This window comes from Notolabrus celidotus, chromosome 11 (genome assembly GCF_009762535.1).
Source record: "Notolabrus celidotus isolate fNotCel1 chromosome 11, fNotCel1.pri, whole genome shotgun sequence".
Taxonomy (NCBI): domain Eukaryota; kingdom Metazoa; phylum Chordata; class Actinopteri; order Labriformes; family Labridae; genus Notolabrus; species Notolabrus celidotus.
The window spans coordinates 32,062,853-32,083,651 of NC_048282.1; the positions used below are offsets into that span (position 1 = coordinate 32,062,853).

The window sequence follows — 20,799 nt, forward strand, 5'->3', positions numbered from 1 at the left end:
CCTGTATAATTTCCCACTTAAGAGTTTTGAATTTCAATGCCACGACGACTGTGCAAGAACTGTATGATAAGAGCCCTCTCGGGTTCAATGACAGAGGTTGTGTTTACTCCACAGCATTCACTTGCACATGAATTATATTTTCAATTTAAAGGACATCTGATGTTCCTGCACTTTCATCATTCAGACCCTAGAATTTACAGAGCTGGCTGGTTGAGCTGTAAAAACAAACATGGCAGATTTTTATCTCAAATAAACAGTAAAATCTCAAAGACTTGTGAGATTAAAAAATAATCTTGCCAAAGAAACCTGCCATGAAAAGGACTTTATGAACTGATTTGATGTAAATAATCTACAAAGTGCATTTCTTGAGGGTTAACTCAAACGTATAATTGACTCCTTTTAAGTGCTGTAATTCAATTGATTGAAAAAGGAATGGCATCAGGTTGTTTGTGTAAGCCCTAGTCTGAATCCCCATGCAGTAATTGGTTCATATCAGGTTGATTTTTCACTGCTTTTAAATCGAAGTTCTTTGGCACTGCAGGGTGTAGTTGGAATTGTTAGCTTTCTATACAACATACTGGTGCTGTAAACACAGCCTTACTAAAGAACAGACCCTTAAGGAAGTGAAGTTGTTCTCTTCTTTGTGTAGGCATGCAGTCAAGATGGTGGATTGATTTTTTTATACTCAGGTAGACCACAGTCATGGCAACACCTTGTTCAATCCAAGTATTCAAGTGCCTCTTTGTGAAAGAGCTCAGTTCAGATGCATGCATTTGTTATACTTCATATTGCCATTCAAAATAAAAAGACATTCATCATCAATTTAAAAAAAATGTGCACGAGTATTCACACACGTGTATCACTATTTAGACATATGTATCTGAAAATATTAGAATATTCAATTTGAACTTAAAGAAACAACCATTCAAACACAATAGATAGCATGCATGTCTTAGTCTAGTTCAGAACATGCAACCAGAGGACAGTGGGGGAAACACCTCACCTCTATCATTGAACCCGCTTTAAGGACAGGTGTTCAAATTAGGATTTGCTGCAAATGCAATGATACTTGCATGGGATGGCTGTACTCAGTTTTTCTTTGTATACTGTATCTGTCCCTAACAGATAAACCATAAACAAATGTTAAATAAGAAAATCATCAACACCCTCCAAATCAATTCAAGAACTTTGCGGAGCTTCACAGGGAGTGGAATAAGGCTTCAGGAAAGGGATTACAAGTGCTGCATTTATGGAGCAACACCTGCGAGCTAGTTCAGGCAGACAACTCGAGCTGCACTGCTATACACGTCACATGTCCCACTCTCATAACCATCATCCAATCCCACCCTCTGCCTCTCAAATTGGCGGTCTATTTAAACTGGGAAAATCGCCCTTCTCTCCCTCTGCCTGTCAACACCTCTGCTGCCCTATTGCTGCATATTCTTTCATCCCCACCGCCACCCCAGCATCCACCTGCAGGCTCCGGGGTGTGTTCAGTATGTTTTACTCATCACTCCTCAATGTATGCATGTAAACTTATCTGCAGGGAGTGATGAGGCCAGAGCCTGGGAGCCAAACATGTAATATGTATTTGCTGCTACAATAAACAATTGGTGGCTGGTGGCCTAGCAGCCTAAGCGCCCTACATACATAGGCTACAGACCTCATCGCAGGGGTCGCCGGTTCGATTCCCGGCCGTGACTATCTCCTGCATGTCTTCCTCCACTTTCTATTCCCCACATATCCCATCTCTCTTCAGCTGTCCTGTCGAATAAAGCTGAAAAAGCCCCAAATATAACTTTAAAAATAAATAAATAAAGTCTCAATATCTCCAGCTCCTCTCAGATCCTTCGGCAGGCTGTTCCATCATCAGTCAGTCTAAAGCCTAAAGAGGGGGAGGTATAGAAGTAATAATCGCTACTTTAAACATTTGCCTATTGTTTATATAGTTCTAGTAAGGATATGAACTGTTTCATGGGAAAAAACCATAGACTGTAAAAAATATGGACGTAGTATATGTGACGTCACCCATCTGTTTCTGAAGAGCTGTTTTGAGACCAATCGGCTGCGGCAGCCATATTGCTTCTGTCGAGCCAGTGTGACGTAAAGAGGCGGGCTTTGAGCCTCCTAGCCAACAGCTGCAGTGTTCCCACAGGCAGCTGTGCCTCTCATTGGAAGACTGGTAATCTCAATATCTTCAAAATTGCCGAATTAGAAAAAAATTCACCCCCCTCACAGTGAGAGGACGTCGAGAAATTAGCTATTCAGACTACACTCATCTTTTGTACCAGGCTGTAAACATGTTTATTAATGCTGCAAAGATCGTCTTTTCCCCATTCATGTGTATGTGACTTCCGGTACTTCCGGAGCCAGCCTCAAGCGGATTCTCGATGAACTGCAGCTTTTAACACTTCCCCATTGGACTCATATTTTTAGACCGGAGGTTGCCGCTTGGAAAAAACAGATCTTAAAATAAAAAAAATATATATATATTTCCCCATATTTTAATCAAATGTGTTTGAAAAATAAAGCAATTGTTTGTGATAGCTTATCGCACCATGATTGGTCAGTAAATAAAAGATAAAACATGACTTGTTAAGACAATAAAAAAGGTAAAGATAAAAGTCTAAGATAAATAAAAGTACTAAAATAGCAATACAAAAAATGAATAAGATAATACAAATTAAAGAGTTAAAAATAAATAAGCAATCTAATTTTAAAATAGGGCTGCACGGTGGTGCAGTGCTGTTGCCTCACAGCTAGAAGGTTCCTGGTTTGAATCCGGGCAGGTGCCTTTCTGTGTGGAGTTTGCATGTTCTCCTCGTGCATGCGTGGGTTCTCTCACGGTACTCCGGCTTCCTCCCACAGTCCAAAAACATGCTCAGGTTGATTGATCACTCTAAATTGCCCGTAGGTATGAGTGTGTGTGTGAATGGTTGTCTGTCTCTCTGTGTTTGCCCTGTGATAGGTTGGCGACCTGTCCGGGGTGTACCCTGCCTTCCGCCCGAAGCCAGCTGGGATAGGCTCCAGCCCCCCGTGACCCCTAATGGGATAAGCGGTCAAGATAATGAATGGATGGATTTTAAAATAAATATAAAATGATAAATTAAAAGAAGTTATAAGTTATAAAAAAGCCTACATAAATGCTAGACTTAGTATTCTTTAATTGGCTTTTAATTGGAGGTGCCATGTCATCTACAGGTGTTGATTCACAGTACAGTGGTTAAAATCATGTCTCTTAAGACTGCAAGGTAACTACATCAGCCTACTCACACAGCCAGAGTTCAAGCATGGAGTTGGTGGATATGTAAACATAAAGCAAAGTGAATCATCATGGTTGAGATTATCCTCTCATGGCTCTCTATATAAGCATTCTGGATGGTTTCCATGTGAACTGTTAATCACCGCGCATCAAAACAAAGAGAAAAGTTTCATTTATTGTGTCTCACGACCTCCAGACTCGCTTTAAACCAGACGCTGCAATTACTTGTGTTTGTCTGTGAGCTATTTATGTGCACATTAAACTGAGGTGATATAGTGTCCGGTGTTAAATTAGACAGCCTCGTTTCTGCAGACAAAGGGCTCTAAGTGGCTGTAATGTAAGAGATTAATTGGCACAGAAAATAAAGTGTTGCTGTGACCTGTGTGGAGAAAACTTGACCTAAAGGAGAGTATGATGTTTTTACGACCTGAATCAAAATTATCACCCTGCTTCTTTACAAGTTTGTAATAATAAACACTCCTCTGCTGCTTCTCACTTGGGTAAATTTCATATTATACTTTATTAAACAAGGTGAATAAATTTGTTTCAAAATAGAGTTTCTCACACTGTATCTCACAGTCAGTAGCTTAGCAACAATTTATGCCTCAGAGTCTATATAAGGGCCTTTTTCTTTCTCTGGCTGCTGTTCCCACATGTGATATAACACAATGCACCTGAATAAATTGGTGGTTAATAACGTGTCTTTGTACCAGTGCGCTCTTCAAAAGCACTGTGTGTTGTGAGGATCAGTTTGGGTCTTTTTTGATCTATGAAGCAGGGGGTGAAGGGGATTATTAGCACAATATCGTTTTGCTTTTTCTTGTGTCTGTTGTCTCGTTTTTCTCTCCCAGCGTTCCTTCTTAGCTCAACCTTTTCAGATCTCTGTAACAGGCTGTGAATCGTAAATTATATCCTGTCTTCCTAATTGCTAGTGTCTCCTGATTTCAAAGAGCCTTATTGTGGCTGCTCTTGTCATTAATGAGGTGTCTGTCGTGTCACTCGGGGAAGATGTAGACCCACGTCACCTTGACACCACATCAACAAACCGAGCCAGATGGAATTTTGTCTTTCACTGTGGTATCTAACAGAAAAAATAACTTCATTTTAGGTTTATTGCAAGACAAAAGATGAAACACAGGAGAAACAAGTCCAGTGGCATTAAGTACCAGCTGGTTGAAAATATAATAAAAACAGGGTAACATGGTGTGTGTTATGTTGGTTTGATTTAGTGTATGTGTCTGCATTTGTACAAAAAAGGATAAGAAATAACCCTGCAAATTAAATGTGTTCTCGTCACACCACGAAGGTCCCACACAGTCAGTCCAGATTCATACAGATTAGTTTGGATTGAAACAGCTGTCCTCCTTCTAAAGCCTGGGATCATGGAGACTCTACTTGAGATTCAAGGTTTGGTGACATATCCATAAAACTGAAGGAAGACCATGTTTGTTGCTGAGGATTGAAGGTAAGAACCCATTAGTTGGTGGACTAGTGTTTGGAAAGCTTGGGTTTTTGTTGTTGCCATCTTGTTTTTTTTGAGTAAAATGATGAAACTTTGTTACAATTTCCTTTAGCAGATGATTTTTTCCAAAGCAACAAACATCTGAGAGTAAGTATAACACAAGCCAGGAGGAAACAACATGAGTACGTGCCACTAACTGCTTTAAGTCCAATCAGACACAGGTGCTACCATGCAGTGCTAGAGGCAATGCACAAGGTGTGCAGGAGGGTTTTTTTAATTCTCATCATTACCACCAAAGCATGAGCAAAAACATGTCATAATCCTCATGAAACCTCAATATCCTCATTATCAAAGCTATTGTTACCATTGTCATGGAATTTCATAGTCTTATATATACTAAAGTAAGAATGTTTAACCCTTTATCTTTCCAGTCTAAGTGTCAGGTGCAGAGTTACTTCCTTCCAATGTCAGCCGAGACTACTGGGTGATAGGCGAGACAGGGTCAGTGTAGTAATCAAGGTCTTTCTCCCTGTTCCTGTCTCTATCTATATGTTGAGACCGACTTAGTGTCTCCAGACTAGAGCACCGCTCTTCTTCCCAGTTGTTTTGTTTCCTATTGTCCAAATATGGGTATCTAGCTTCAGTGTCGTCTTGGAGATAAAGTATCACGCCTGACTTGGCATAGCACTGCACTCCCCTGCCTGTGTACTGTTATGTTATTTCTCCTTGATCAAGTCCTACATAAACTATTTCAACGTAAACCATCAGAGTCTCCTGAGTCTTCTGTGTCCAGTGTCCAGTATGTTGATGAATTCCACCACAACTATCATCTTCTTTGGCACCAAACCACCAACTGTTGAGTTGTTCACAAAGTTCTGGATCAAGGACTTTCTCAGAGGTAGAAATGGATTCTGCAGATTGCATGAAGTTGGGTAACTCATTCCATCTGTGGGACTACAGAGGGCAAGAGTCTAATTCAGGTGTGTAAGTGTACTAAGAGCACTATCACATAGTACTACCTTTCACCTTTTGCCTGGAATTGGCTAGCAATGCTTAAAATAACAGGGCCTCATGGCAAAACAATTTTCTGAGTTGACTCAGTTTGTACAAGAACGTTGCCTTTTTTGTTGCTGATGTTGTTTTGTGACCAAGAAGTAAGGTTTTGTGTTTAATGTAAGCAAAGTCCTGCACGGAGGGAAAATGATCAGCATAGTGACATGTGATTTTGGGTTGGTTGAAGACCAGATTCACTGCTGCATTCTGCATCATGTGCTAAGGAGTTTCAGTTGACAATGGAGGATATTACTAAAGCCTGTACTCTAGGTGCTGCATGGTGTTGCCCTGTCTCTGCCACCAACAGGTAACCACTACGACGACAATCTACTATTGTTGAACCCCAAAATTTGCAGATTTCATGTCAATGAAACCTTGAGAGGGAATGAGATAAGTAAGGTGCTACATCATTTAGTGTTAGCTGCTAAGATTAGATGTTGTCTTCTTAGCTTCTGTCCTCTTTGAGACAGTGGGGTCAATCTTGGGAAAGGGATAGGTAGAACAGGGTGTCATAACTGTAACAGTGGAGACAAGAAACATTGGAGCAGATAATCACACCAACAAAGGCAGTCCAAGCATCGATCCTTGTGGCACCTCTCGTCATTAGTAGTTGGACAATAGATACCAGGACAGCATGTGTGTTTGAGTCATTTTATTACATGCATCAGCAAAGCAGATCATAGCTTTGACAGTTTGAAAGACACCACAGAAGCTTTCAACAGCCTCAGTCAACAATCATTTTTGAAAGGCACACACAGCAAGTGGAAAGATACCGTACTTTATAACCGACCCAGCACATAAAAAAAGTACGACAATTACAGCTGCACTGCAATTACAGCACAAAGATATTACTATATAACATCTACTGTGCTCTCATTTCAGAGAGCGGAATACTGCGCTACTGGCTCCAACGTGACACTTCAGTCATTAAACACACGACATAAACACCTGTGTTCATGCAGAAAGACCTATGCAACTCAGCCTGAGTGAAAAACAAAATCAATACCTGAGTAAAGCAACACTGCAATGGAATAAATAAGAGTTAATCAATAATAGAACACGTCATAGGCCACGACAGAGATTCAATCAAATGTAAAGAAAGAAAGTAGCTATGGTGTAAATAAGAAAATCAACAAAACCATCCACCATCATTTAACTGCACTTTACAGATGTACATTTTCTGACAACTTTAAAACTTGGTTAGGCACTTGTGGTAAATACCTGTTCCTCTGGGATTCCCAGAACAGGACTGTTGATCGTTGCTCATATTTTTTAATATGCACCAGATCTGAGTGAATCCAGTATTTGTGTGTTTGCATGGTCAGCTCTAGTTCACTACTTGCTAACATTAAACAAATAATGTAATCTGTAGCAAAACCACAGTCGACTTAGTTTGAATCACAAGCTGTGTCATTATTTCTAATAATAAAACCAGGTTGTTACATTTGAAAGATAACTGTATCATTTGGCCTCATGAGGGCGCTACAGGAAGTGTCAGGGATTAGAGTTTATCTTCTAGCAATCATTCATATTTGGACAACATTTTAAGCCAATCCAGACGATAGTTCTGTGGGTCTGAGTTCAGTAGTCTGATTCGAAGTTATGGACCAACAGACAGACTTTGTTAATCTCAGAGACCGTTTGCTCCCTTGGCTGAAAATAACAGTTTCACTAGATTAATATGAAAAATAGTGCATTTTTACATGTATTTACAGTTACAGAAAATTGGCCATTTTTTTTAACTATCTGATAAATATCTGAATAAATGAATATACATAAATACATTTTTAAGGCCAGTTTTCTTTAAATGTAAACATATCTAAACGTGTACACATTCTTGGCAGTGAATTCAAAATCATGCACTCAGGTCGGCGGCATTATGTTCCAATGAAAAAAACAAACCGCTATGCTAATTCTTTAATTCCTTCTGCCATAAGGCTGCTAAATGCACCAAAGGCAGAATAAATTGGGAACTACCTCCCGCTTTGCTGTACGGTCACTGGTTGTGGTAGTTGCTCATGTCACAACGTGTTATTTATTTCCTTATTTCCTTACTGTATATTCTGTACTATGGACAGGTTGCAAATAACGCTGTTTCAAACTACCGTACACTCAAGAGGACGCTCAACACACCTGCCTTTAATTCTTGGTGTATGGTGTTTGACCTTCTCTATGTTGTCATGTGGACAGAGAAACATTCAAAACAACCCTTTTGTAGAGAGGGTATTTTTGAGAGAGAGAAAACTTGTGTTTTTAGAAATATTCGTATACATGAGGACGTAATCTTACCCCCAAAATCCACAGGGTGCATTGCACTGCGTTATGTTGATACGTTCCCATTCTAGTCAATGCTCTAGTGTGCACAGGGCATGCTGCAGCCCTTGCGCCGCTCCGCCAGTAATACGCTTCAAGTCTATTTTCAACCGAGACCACACCCAGCACGCGTCAATCTGCACAGAAAAGAACAACCTGGACAGGAAGTCAGGCATGAGGATCGCATGCAACAACCGCCAATTTAAAAATAAAACACCATATACAGACTCCCGACCGTTTAAAGATCCTTTAGATCAACAACAAAATAGAGCCGAATTATTCATATTAAACTCATCTAAACCTGCAAATCAAAACAGCATACTCAGTGATGATTAAAGCACAAAAGTAATGGAGTACTATCCAAATGAGCAGAAATTCAACCACAGAAAGGCTCTGTGACCTGTTGTTTGTATGTGGTTCTCACTATGCTGGACCCAGCTGATCCTGGCTTCTATGAGCTGGCGGTACGCTCCAAACACGCACCCTGCTCCACAGGACGCGAGCCCTCGGATGGAGCAAAGCAGTGACGCTGACGGAACCAGGAGCACATGTATCTTGTGGATTTTCGGGGTTAGTGTTTGTATCATTCAGACATTTTGGAAAGGAACCCTGACATTTATGTTATAAGCATAAGGGTGTAATTTGTAAGTTGAAGCATATTGTGTTAATTCTGATGATATTTAAGATAAAAACTTCACAGTTTACATTTTTATCAAACAGCCTTATGATCATGTCTGGTCTGTATATTATTACCTCTTTTTCTTTTAAGGTAATTTGAGCTATTTTGCGTTAGCTTAATCAGGTTGTCTTGTTAGCTTATGAACAGTTTCCCCTGACAGTCACAGGATGTAGATATTCCCTTTAAAATTAGAGCTACATAAGAACTTGTTTCTGTGGTGCGACCCTTTATAAAGAAGTAACACGTAATAAATATTCACTTACACACTAAAACAGGCAAACTGTGAACTTCCAACTAACCCTTGGCTTTGTAACTGTTTTTAAATCAAAAAAGAAATGCACGATTAAACTCACCACTCCACTACAGGTATGCCTTGCTAAGCGAGACAATATATATGGATTTATGTATCATTAAATAATAAATAACATGCTAGTGGGATACACATTCATAGATTTACACCAAAGCCACATATTTTTTTTCACCCAAACCATAACATCTATTTTCTTTAGTTCCTTGCATATTTTTTCTGTCTCTGTTAAAATGCAAAAATGGCAAATATGACCAGCACAGTATTAGTAGCAGGCATTACAAAAGTTAGGCCGTACTGTGTGTGACCATCTTTTTACAATAAAATCAAGTCAGGAAATTCAGAATGATGTAAAAACAGAACGAGTCAACATGTACATGTGTTTTTTCTCACACTTGTTTTGCAGCATTCTCCCCAAAACATCAACAAGGTGGTGATGAGATCTTTTCTCTGGTGTTGTTGGGTCAGTGATCCAGCATGCTACTAATTTAACACTGACATTCTTATACATGACACTCAAATCTGTGGCATAACTCAGGTTTGATCCCTTGCTAACGGGGATCCGGCTACAGTATATGGCACCAGCGAGGTAACAGCTTGCACATAATGCCTCTGAAGAGCCTGTGATATGTTTGGAGGATCAGCACGCAAACAGAACAAAACACACGTGTTATACCACTGCAACAGCAAAAATCAGACTCCAGAGAACATACTGCTGAACAGAGAACAGTGAAGCCTCAGTGAGCATAGTATCATACTGAATTGAGTACTTTCAGTGGTCAGTTTTTTCAGTCTTGGACTATCATGCTTCAGACGCTGTTCGGGTTATAACACAGCATGTTCAGTTGCAGGTTTTCATCCCAGTGTCTGAGGATGATGAAGAGCTGGTTTGCAGCAGCCTTGATAGAAGCTAAGTCTCTGCCCTCTGGGATTTCTTGTGCACTTAACCACATGCTAGCCTTGGCAGCAACCATTTCCCACTCAATGAAGTAGCTAGCAGAGCTGTGCTCCAGGCAGGCGAGCGCCACAGCTGTTGCCCACACCATGCTCTCTGTATCCAGCACGCTCTTGAGACTGCTGGGCGATGCTGTCTCCAAGCCGCCTGACCCCGAGCCTCGCCCGCTGTCCACCTGAGAGTGTGAGGACAGCTGGAGCTCAGCAGCGGTGGATAGACTTCCTACCGAGGAGGAGGCAGTATCCGTCCAGGTGCTCCTGGACAGGTGAGAAGGGCTCTGGGTGCCTGGAGTGTTCCCTGCAGGTTGCTGGTTTGTTTCTGGCTCACACGGGGATCTGCAGCCATCATCTGTGCTCTCAGTGCGACGACTGTTGGAATGAGACAGGTGGCCCAGGCTGGTGCGATGTCTGCTGAAGGGTGACGTCCACTTCAGCTTGTCCATGGGAACGTGAATGGCCTCACACAGAGCTGTGTCCAGGGGAAATGCACCACTAGCCATCTGCAACAATACCTGTGCAAAGGGAAATACTGCAGTTGGTAGACTTATATACAGTATAGCTTAGATTATTTTCTGTTTTTGTTTTCTACTTTTGAAGATTATTTTTGTTCTGTTTCTTTATTTGATTGAACAGAAAAGATAGATGGCAAACAGGAAGCAGAGGGAGGGGATGGCGTGCACTAAAAGACCAAGGATCAGAGCCCAGTCTGGTGCCGTTGCAGCAGGGGATTCACCTGTTCGGCGGTGTCCAGAGGACATGCTGCATTCAAATTCATGCTAGTTTTCCGTGACTACCAACCCTAGCTTTAAGGAAATGCATTTTTTTTAAGTACAATGACAGGATGAAAATGCTGTTCAATTTGAATGCTTATAATTTTGTTATTTTTGTTTCTAAAGCTTCAAAATCCCTTCAGTATACTTCCTACTCTTCTTCTTTGGTGTCTGGTGTCTTTCTCAAAATGACTGTGCCTGTAAGCTTATTTAAATAAGCTTTTCATCTCAAATGTTGCACTTCTAAGCAATTCTCCATGCATAACATTAAAATGAACAGTGAGGGAGATTTGGATGAACTGATTTGATGCTATTTTCTGCACAACATCGTATTGTTTGCTTCATTACCATAAATTAAGGTTTTGTCCTCTTCCAATCAGCGGCTGGGCTCCAATCAACAATTAGGTGTGACTTTACTCTGTGGTTGTTGTAACAGTATGAAAATAATTTTGAGGGCTACTCTGGTTGGTGTTGATAGATTTGTTTGCTTCCATTCAATCTGAAAAGTGATTAATAAATTATGATCAATGTGGTGTGCAAAACATAATCGGAGCTTCCATCAACGTCCTGCTGGTTTAAGGAAGAAGCATCGTTTGGCTTAACAACACGGCAGTGAGTCTGGACATTGATTTAGCACCACAAGCAAAGGTTTGAACGACCCTGAATTACTGACAGTTTTCATTTAAAAAGATAAAGGGACAGTGATTGAAAGAGATTTTGTTTCTTGGTCAAACAGCAATTTAGAACCAAAAACAGCCGCATTGATCCTTTTTTTTAAGTTTTATTGTCTGTAATGATCAGCTGTTTCACTGTTCAGTAATAAGTATGATTCACTCTAATATATATTGTAAATCTTGAGTTTCGATTGTTTGAAATGCGACCGAAAATTTGGTTTGTTCTGTCATATATAAAAGCAAGCTCTCATCTCAGAAGCAAAGGAAGAAAGAAGCAAAGGAACAAAAAAGAAGTGGAGAAGGAGGAAAAGATAGCACAATTGGGAATAAGTGAAGAAAAGGGAAGCAAAGAAAAGAGAGAAAAAAAGGAAAAAAGAAAGAAAAAAGGAAATACGAATATAAAGAGACAAAGAGTGGAGATGAAAAAAATAAAGACAGAACAAAAGATGCAGAGATAGAAAGGAGAAAGATAAGAAAGAAGGACGGACAGACAGAGACAGACAGACAGACAGACAGACAGACAGACAGACAGACAGACAGACAGACAGACAGACAGACAGAAAGAAAGAAAGAAAGAAAGAAAGAAAGAAAGAAAGAAAGAAAGAAAGAAGAAGGAAAAAAATAAAAATAAATATAGGAGCAATAAAAGTGATGAACAGAAGAAGTGAATAAAGAAAGAAGCAAAGAAACAAAAAAGAAGTGGAGATGGAGGTAAAGATACCAAAATTGGGAATACGTAAAGAGTGAAGAAATTGGAAGCAAAGAAAAAAAGGAAAGAAAAACAATGACAAAAGGAAAAAAGGGAATAAGCAAAGAAAGAAAGAGACAAAGAGAGGAATGGAAAAGAATACAGATGTAACCAAGGATGCAAAGATGGAGAGAAGAAAGCAAAGAAAGAAAAAAAAATACAGAAGCAATAAAAGTTATGAACAGATGGAGAAAAGAAAGAAAGAAGCAAAGAGACACAAAAAGAAGGAAAAACAGCAAAAAGGAAATAAGCAAAAAAAGAAAAGAAAAGGGGAGCAAAGAAAAAATAAAAAGCCAAACAATTAAAAAAACTGAATTAGCAAAGAAAAAAAGAGACAAAGAGAGGAATGTAGAAGAATAAAGATAGAACCAAGGATGCAGAGATAGAGAGGAGAAAGAAAGAAAGAAAGAAAGAAAGTAAGAAAGAAAGAAGAAAGAAAGAAAGAAAGAAAGAAAGAAAGAAAGAAAGAAAGAAGGTTGCTGCCAATTGCTCCAACCATCTCTATTGACTCTCCAAACAGTAACAACTTCCTCTTTTAAGACGAGTCATCAGTCAGTTCACATCCTTGTCTTTGAAAAACATGATCACTCACAGGATTGATCTGTTACCCACCAGAGGAATGTAGTCTTTGCACTCGTTGTCACTTTCTCCGATTGAATCGCCGGACTTGCTGTGAGTTCGGCACATGAATCCCTTGGCAGCCCGAGTCAGGAGACGAGTCCTGGTGAGGGCCAGCCTTCCAGACGGGAGGAAAAGGTGGATAAATGTCAGTGTACTGTACAGTATGTGAAGCTCAAACCACTGCTGTAATTCAACTACTGCCTTTATTAGGAGAGGGGAAGCAATGGTTTCATTTAATCACTCTAACACATTTGAAGTCTTAAACAAGGAATAAAGTCAAAGTCTCTGTGGTCAAGACTAAAATACACCAGAAACTGCTGACTGCACCGCCATGACATGTGTTTGAACATTCATGGTGCCCAGATGATGACTCTAAATTACTTTGGTGATCCTCTCACTCTCCCCTGAGTGAGGTCATGAGGTTGTGTGTGTTCTGTCCAGACAACTGTTGGATGGATTGCCATGACATTTGGTACAGACATTCATTTCCGCTACAGGATGAATTGTAATAACTTTGGGGACCAATTTTCTTTTCATCTTTGGTTTATGACCAATTGACTGCGGAACTAATGACAACTCGTCTACCCTCAGCTGTAATTTATGTTTATTGCTATAAGCAAACTAACACAGTGCACTGATATGGGAGTGTATCTTTGTTTCCAGGGACTTATTCTTCCTCTTTTATTATCTTGTTAATACGGCTCATTAAAGAGGCTTTTAAATTAGTTTAATCCTTTTTAATTAGCCAAACTTTTAGTGTATGTTTCAAAATGACTCAGCAACAGCTTATATTTTACTAACTCCTTGAAATGAAGGCCTCAAATCTGCAGGCAACATGCTTTTCTTGAATCCAACTCCTCATGGGTTACATGGATTTTTAATTTTAATCCTGCCTTTTCTTAGCTCTAATCATTATTTTACATTATTGCCCCATTTTGTGGAATACTTGATTCTGATTGGTCAAAACCTCATAACAACTGTCTTTCATCTAACAGCAAAATGAATGCCAGAGACAACCTGATCACAAGTCAAATCACATCAATCTGCAGAAAGGCAGTCCTCTGCCTGTTGACACTGTGGTAAAATTGTTAATTCTCAGGCTGGTCTTGAGAGTTGGGAAATAATGACAGTTACTGGGACCCAGCCATCTCTGAAAGGGGAAAATGGGCAAGATCCTGTCCTGCAATCCAGACTACAGTAGCAGAGTTGAGAAAGGTTAATGGTGTTTTAAATGCAATGCTCAAAGAAGGAGAGCTAGTCCTCTCCAAATCAGTATTTTTCTTCCACTTGTTAATGCCTTTGGTTGGTTGCTAGGTAAAAATTGGGACGAGACCCCCTGCTCTGCGTCAGGATCCTGCTCACCCTGTCAGGATTCTTATTTGCATAACCAGCTTTTTTTTTACACATTATACCTCACATGTAAACCTGGGATGGAATAACTCCATTAAGATTATTCCCCTGGTGTTTATTATACCAGTTAAACATCATCAGGTTTGCATTACTGTTAGCATGGTGCCCTATTGTGCTTAAAAAGCTATCTGGGTGTTTTTAAAAGTAAACTTAAGATTTACCTTTTAAATCTAGCTTTTAATTTGGAGTAATTTATTTTTAGCCCTGGACTGCATTATTATTTTAACCATCGCTTTAAAATGTATTTATCTTATTTAATTATCTATGTATTTCTTGTATTCATCTGATCTTGTTAACGCTACCTTATTTTTATCTTTTCACCATTATGCATTTTATCAATTTTACTGTGTTGATTTATTTTATTCTAAACCCTCCTGTTACCCTCAAATTTACTAACATCTTTTATCCTTGGGTTCAATTTGACCCCAGCAATTTAAACCTCCAGAAATAAACTGATTGTTACCCAGGTTTATGTTTCAGGTACTTTATGTTTCTTTTAGGTTATAAAAATGTATGTTATAGTGACCTCAATATCAATACTTCTTATGTTATATACAGCTAAAAGAGCCTTGGGTTAAATTGACCCCAAACAACACTGATGCATAATTTTTTTTCACAGGAAATTGGAACAAATAAACATTTTAATTTTATGTTTTCTCAGTTGTCCCCATTAAATGAGGAAAAGTCATGAAATATGAAGCCAAAAAAAATGATGTTAGTCATTAATATAGAGACCCTAAACATTGAATTGGGTCCAATTGACCCCAAGGATAATAGGAGGGTTACGTATTTTATTTATAACCATGCCTTTTATAATTTTATCATTGCTTTTGTTTTCTGTCTCTGATTATTTTGTGAAGCACTTTGGGCTGCATGTTTATATGTATGAAAGGTGCTATATAAATAAAGTTGAGTTGAGTTGAGAGTTAAAAGGCCCTTGAAACTCAACCAGACGTCACTGTCAGATGGTCAAAATAGCTTCAGAATCCACTTGTTCCCAATACATGACTGGAAGGTGACTCAGTCCCCATATTACTCAACCTTGGGACAAATATATCCGTTGTCTCCTCAGTGGCTGATCAAGTACGAAGCAAGAAATGCTGAAACTTCTCTATTTTTATTCCCCTTGATAAAGCCATGTCTGCTTTCAACCCTGAGCTTACATAGTTAGCAAAGTTTAAAATTCCCTCTTTCTACTTTTTTTACTGAAACTATTTCTGACCCTTTTTGTCAATAACATCTAAGTGCACCACCGTGAATGCCTTCCAGGTAAGACCGTGCAGATGTGCGCCATTATCCCCCTTTCATTAAGATGTCTGTCTCCCTTTTTGTAATGGTGGGTTTTCATCCATGCCTCCCCTTTTTAAAAATAGCCCCATAGAGCGGCTATAATGGCTGTAGGTCTTGTCAAAAACAGAAAAGGAGTCACCATTCACCTTTTATACGGCCACAACTGCTCATAAGGTCCCACTGAGGAGACAACGGATATATTTGTCCCAAGGTTGAGTAATATTGGGACTGAGTCACCTTCCAGTCATGTATTGGGAACAATTTAAATAATCCGTCTGAAGTCCTTGTGTTTGCTAATGCAGCAGTAGGTACCACAGCTACAGCCCATTTATGGAGCCAGACAGTCTACAAACACCCACCTTGCAGAAAAAAGGCTCTCCACTGTTTTCTGTGATTGGTCGGAGGACACAGACGAACTCCTTTGAGAGACTTTGAGGCAGACATGCGGAGAGAGACGCAGAGTTACACAAAGAAAGGAGAGAGAGAGATATAAAGAGGCAGTGGCATTTCCTGACACTTTTCTATTTAGTTCTTAACATGAGTCTCACAATACAGAAGTGCAACACACCCACTGTGATGGACTAAAGGCAGGAGAGGTCGTATACTCCGACAGCGATCTCTCCTCTGCAGGTGACACAACTCTGCATGTTCATATGTGTGTGTTAGTGCCATCAGTATGTGCTCATTATCTTTTTGATTGAAAGGTCTAGACAGCCTTTGTCAACACATGCCACAAAACTGTTGTTTTTCTGTCATCACTTACTAGAAGAGAGACTAAAGTATCAATAATCTCCTGTTTCACACTCAACTTGATGTCAAAGGTGTTTGTGCAAGAAGATGTACGAGTAAAGCCAATTTACTGACAGCTTTATGCATTTATGTTGCGTTTACTTACACTCAGTGAAGCCGCATCTCTCCCAGCCGGAGGAAGAGGGAGTGCTGCAGGGAGAGGGAACATCATCTCCATCTGTGGCCAAAATCAGAATCAGAATCAGGTTGTATTGCCAATGCTATTACATACACTGACATGTTAATGTTGTTTAAGTGCACAAAAAGTGATCATATACATTGTGCAAAAAATAAGCAAGAAAAAACACAGGACAAAGAGAAATAATCCCTGTTTTTGTACAAAACCTAAATGTATATTTGTTGTTTTCAAAGCAGAAGCATTAAAGGAAGTACTCATCTCCCTCTGTGACCAGCGTGCTGCTGTTCTTTAAGCAGACGCATATGAATCAGCCACTCTTAACCCTGTCTTTGTTATCACACTCCTGAAACCAATTCAAAATGTAGTGCCCTTTTTCTCAGGGTGAAGTATTTTTAATATAAAGCAGCTCTTAGCTGCTCACTCTGAAATATCATGGCCCACACTGCAGGCAGTGCGAGGCTGCAACCTTTCTATTTTGAATAAAGTTGGATTTGAATGAATACAAATATATAAAAGATGAATCCTGTATTACCAACTCTTTTAAGGAAGTTTTTCCTCTGACGCTACACTTGCTTCAGTCTGAGTCATAAGATGCTTTCTTCTTTTCTCTAACTTTTTCTTCTCCATCCATGATCACGTTTTAAAAACACCTTCTGCAGTTTATTGCGTACGTGTTGAAATTGAAGGTATGTATCTTAAATAAGGCTTACTGTTAGGCAGCAAAGCATCTTCAACCTCCTCCGACATGCCTCCAGACTGAGAGCGACCCAGTCCAATGGAGTACCCTTTGTTCTTTCTGCTTCCTGAACGAGAGCTGGAGTGTGAGCCCCTCTTCAGACACTCACCTGGAAACAAAATGTTATTATATTTTCTGTCCATGATCTGACAGAAGAAACTCCCAAGCTGGCAGGTGCTAACACTGCAAAATGTTGTCTATCATAGCAGTCATTTTCATTTAGAATTGTATTGTGTCCAACTAAATTTACAAAATTTACAAAATAAAATATACTGAAAATAAAATATACTCCAATGAAAGAATAACTTGAGCATACTGTGGCAAACACTTCAAAGCTCTTTGATTTAAAGCTACTGAACAACTAACAGAAAAAGATGTTCCAGGTTGTTTTATTCAAACATTTAAAAAGGACTGATCATAAGCAGTCCAAGGACGTCAACACTTACTGGGATTCATGTACTCAATACATGTCGGCAAGTACTCATTAGTGTCCAGGTCAATGGGAATGAGTGCTGTGTATTTGCTCAGTATATTGCAGGCCTTGCTGGTGTGAATGGCGTACAGCTGGTACTTCCTGCCCGAGCCTGTGGATAATAACAAGAAGAAAATTACAGCCTAACATTCATGAGATTATTAGAATGAAGAACATAAACACAGCATCACATAATGCTGAAACCATAACATAAACATACGTAATTAACTTTATTAAATTACTTTTAAACACACAGATATTACTAAAACACAGCCTGAAGGAAATAGGGTAATTTAGAGGACGGAAAAAATCCTCTCACATCAGTTCTTAAAATATGAAGCTGAATCTGACTCACGGTTGACATTGAGAGATAGACAGGCAGACAGACACAGAGCTGTTGTCTTAAAATGACTATATGCTATCTTTAGATATAGAAATTACATAATAGTTCTCCCATTATGTTGAATTATTCCTTTTAGTTGTATTACCAAAAGTATGTCTACCCAAAGCAGCAACTTCTGGATCTGATATTGCTCTTATTCCCAACACATATCTTCTTCTAGAACCGCAAACTGTAAATGTAAAACTGGAAGTTCGAATATTTTTAGAGAGACAACTAATTTTTATTTTCAATGTCAAATAATATACTGATTATTTTAACTCTTGGTCAATTTTCAAAAAAAACTCAAAAATAAGAGGCACTTTCAAAAGCCTTGTTATGTACTAAAACCACACCATAGTCTTATATTTATAACAATGTAATTAACAGAAGTGCAGCACATTTTACAAAATTTAACCTGAGAATATTTTAAATTTTGGCTGATTGAAAAACTGAAATAAGTGATCTAATACCAAAATTGTTGCTGATTTTTATTCTGAGTTAATAAGATTTTGTTTCAACTTTAAAGAAGAAGTTTGTCATTCTTAATATGTATGGAAATTTGGTTAAGATACCTGTACAAAAATAACAAAGCTAGCTTTTGAATGTTTTCAGTCTTAATTCCTAACAAGGCTGACTGTAACTGGCTGCCTTTGTTGTACAGTTGTCCCTCTGACAGTGGGCTAACTTCTAAACCTGAAAAAGGAAGCTAGCATTTAAGTGCCAAAAACAGCAGTTCATCAAATGACCACTAGAGGCTGGCTCCAAAAGTGAGCTGGTCCCCATGAAGCCCCATGTTAGAGTACCAAACTTTACCGAAGAATTATATCTTTACAGTCTGGCACAAAAAAATTTATTGGGTCTCTGATTTATGATGCTAATCTTTATAATGTTACAACTTCATTTGAATCATACTTTAACACTTATTAGTAAGACTACAGTCTATGGCAAACCACTGCTTCTGAAACGTACTCAACATCCCCAGACCTCCCTCCAGAAACCACCACAGAGCTCACCGTGTTCAATCTCACACTCCTTATCCGCCATATGCTCAAAGTCGTGTATGATGGAGTGTCCGGCCATATGGTGGAAGGTCTCGTTCCAAAGCTCCTCGTGAACCTTTTCCTCGCGTTCCCGGCCGTTCAGAAAGGGCTCGATATCAAAGGCGACCTCCCACTTCACTGGTTTCCCACACAGCAGTCCAGACACCACGGCCTTGCAGTAACCTTTGTGCTGGTTGGCTGCACCCAGATCTGACTTCTGGGCCTCCTGTGGTGTTTCAGCCTGACATAACTGGTGTGCATAGCCGTCTGAAATATCACGGAAAGCAGAGATTTCTCATTCCTCAATGTGTTTTCATTTGTTCGTCAACATTTATCCAGTTCAAGTGTTTCCTCTGCTACTGCTCATTAAGATTGGCTGAGTCTGAGTTAACTCTATTCTCTTTTCTCGCTGTGAAAATACCGACAATGTTCAAAAATAATACCTCTTATGTTCCTCATTCATCTCCTGATTGATTTTCTGTTTTGTTCCCAGATAAAGAAATTCATTACCTGTCTTTGCAGGGTAACACCCCGGTACTCAATCATCTGCCAAGAGTGATCTTCGATTTTGGATAGTTGTTATTTAAATGAATTTCTTAGACACTTTTCACATCCTGACATACTTAACTGAATATATTTACTGCTGTATTAACTGGAATTTACAGCTTGTGATTTAATACCTTGAATACATCTCACACACTTACTTCAAACTAATTTGATTCACATCTTGATTGAATCATATTGTATTTGACATTTCTGGCAATGTGCTTTATCATTTGAAGAAGAGAGGCTGCTGCAGCATCCATGATTTAAAAAAATAATGCCAAATATTGATTCATCAAACCACATGACAATTTTCCATCGAACCTCAGGCCATCTTAAACGGGCCCAGAGAAGTCTGGATCATGTTTATATATAGTGTCTTTGCATGTCTTGTCATTTGTGGATGCAGCAATGAACTATGTTCAGAGATAATGTAATTTAGAAGGGATTTTGAGCCCATGCTGTGACTTCCACTTCAGAGCAGTGTCTGTTTCTATTGACAGCCTTCTCCCTTTCGTACGGAGATTAATCTTGTGATGATATTACGTACTATAGATGATGAAATCCACAAATGTAATGCAATTGTACACTGCAGAACAACTAAAAACACCCAATACAACACCTCAAAAACATACCAATAGTGTTCCATATTATTCAGGTATCAATGCTAAAAAATGAAGAGGTGAATGTGCAGACGTCACTGATCTCATCTTGAATCCTCAGATGTTTATATTCATCCTGTACGTCTTGCTTTTTCAGGTTTGCACAGGTTGCATGATATACTCTAAATGCCTTCCTCCCGCATGCTGGCTCACTGTGAATGTTCTTTAATATTTCCTGCTGTGTTCTCACACTGGATCAACCCGACTTCATGCTGATTCCACTGTGAGGCAAGCAGGAAAAGTCCACATAGTGTCTAGGCGAAGCCGTTTGCATTCACACACGCAGCCCATCTCTAAAATCTTGGAATATAAAGGAGTTTTGAGCATATGTGAATACAGTTTACTGACATGTCTTGTCTTTTAACAACCTACACATGAAGAACTTGCAGACACACAGTATAAATCAAAATAAGCAAACAACTCAATCCAACATAAACCACAGAGATCAAATCAACATTGAATGAATGTATCTGTCTGTAAATCAGGACGGTTC

At 39.2% G+C, this 20,799-nt stretch overlaps 1 protein-coding gene across 1 annotated transcript in view; it reads right to left on the reverse strand.

Moving 5' to 3' along the window:
* Nucleotides 1-9,127: 9,127 nt before the first annotated feature.
* The window catches only part of vwa5b1 (von Willebrand factor A domain containing 5B1), a 40,956-nt gene continuing 29,284 nt past the window's right edge, over nt 9,128-20,799 (reverse strand). The window contains exons 21-27 of the mRNA XM_034695271.1: nt 19,075-19,368; nt 17,654-17,791; nt 17,182-17,316; nt 16,439-16,510; nt 15,903-15,972; nt 12,835-12,958; nt 9,128-10,542 (exon numbers count right to left, since the gene is read on the reverse strand). Of these exons, the coding sequence (XP_034551162.1) occupies nt 9,886-10,542; nt 12,835-12,958; nt 15,903-15,972; nt 16,439-16,510; nt 17,182-17,316; nt 17,654-17,791; nt 19,075-19,368 (1,490 nt within the window). The 3' untranslated portion in view covers nt 9,128-9,885. The remainder of the gene's footprint in view (nt 10,543-12,834; nt 12,959-15,902; nt 15,973-16,438; nt 16,511-17,181; nt 17,317-17,653; nt 17,792-19,074; nt 19,369-20,799) is intronic.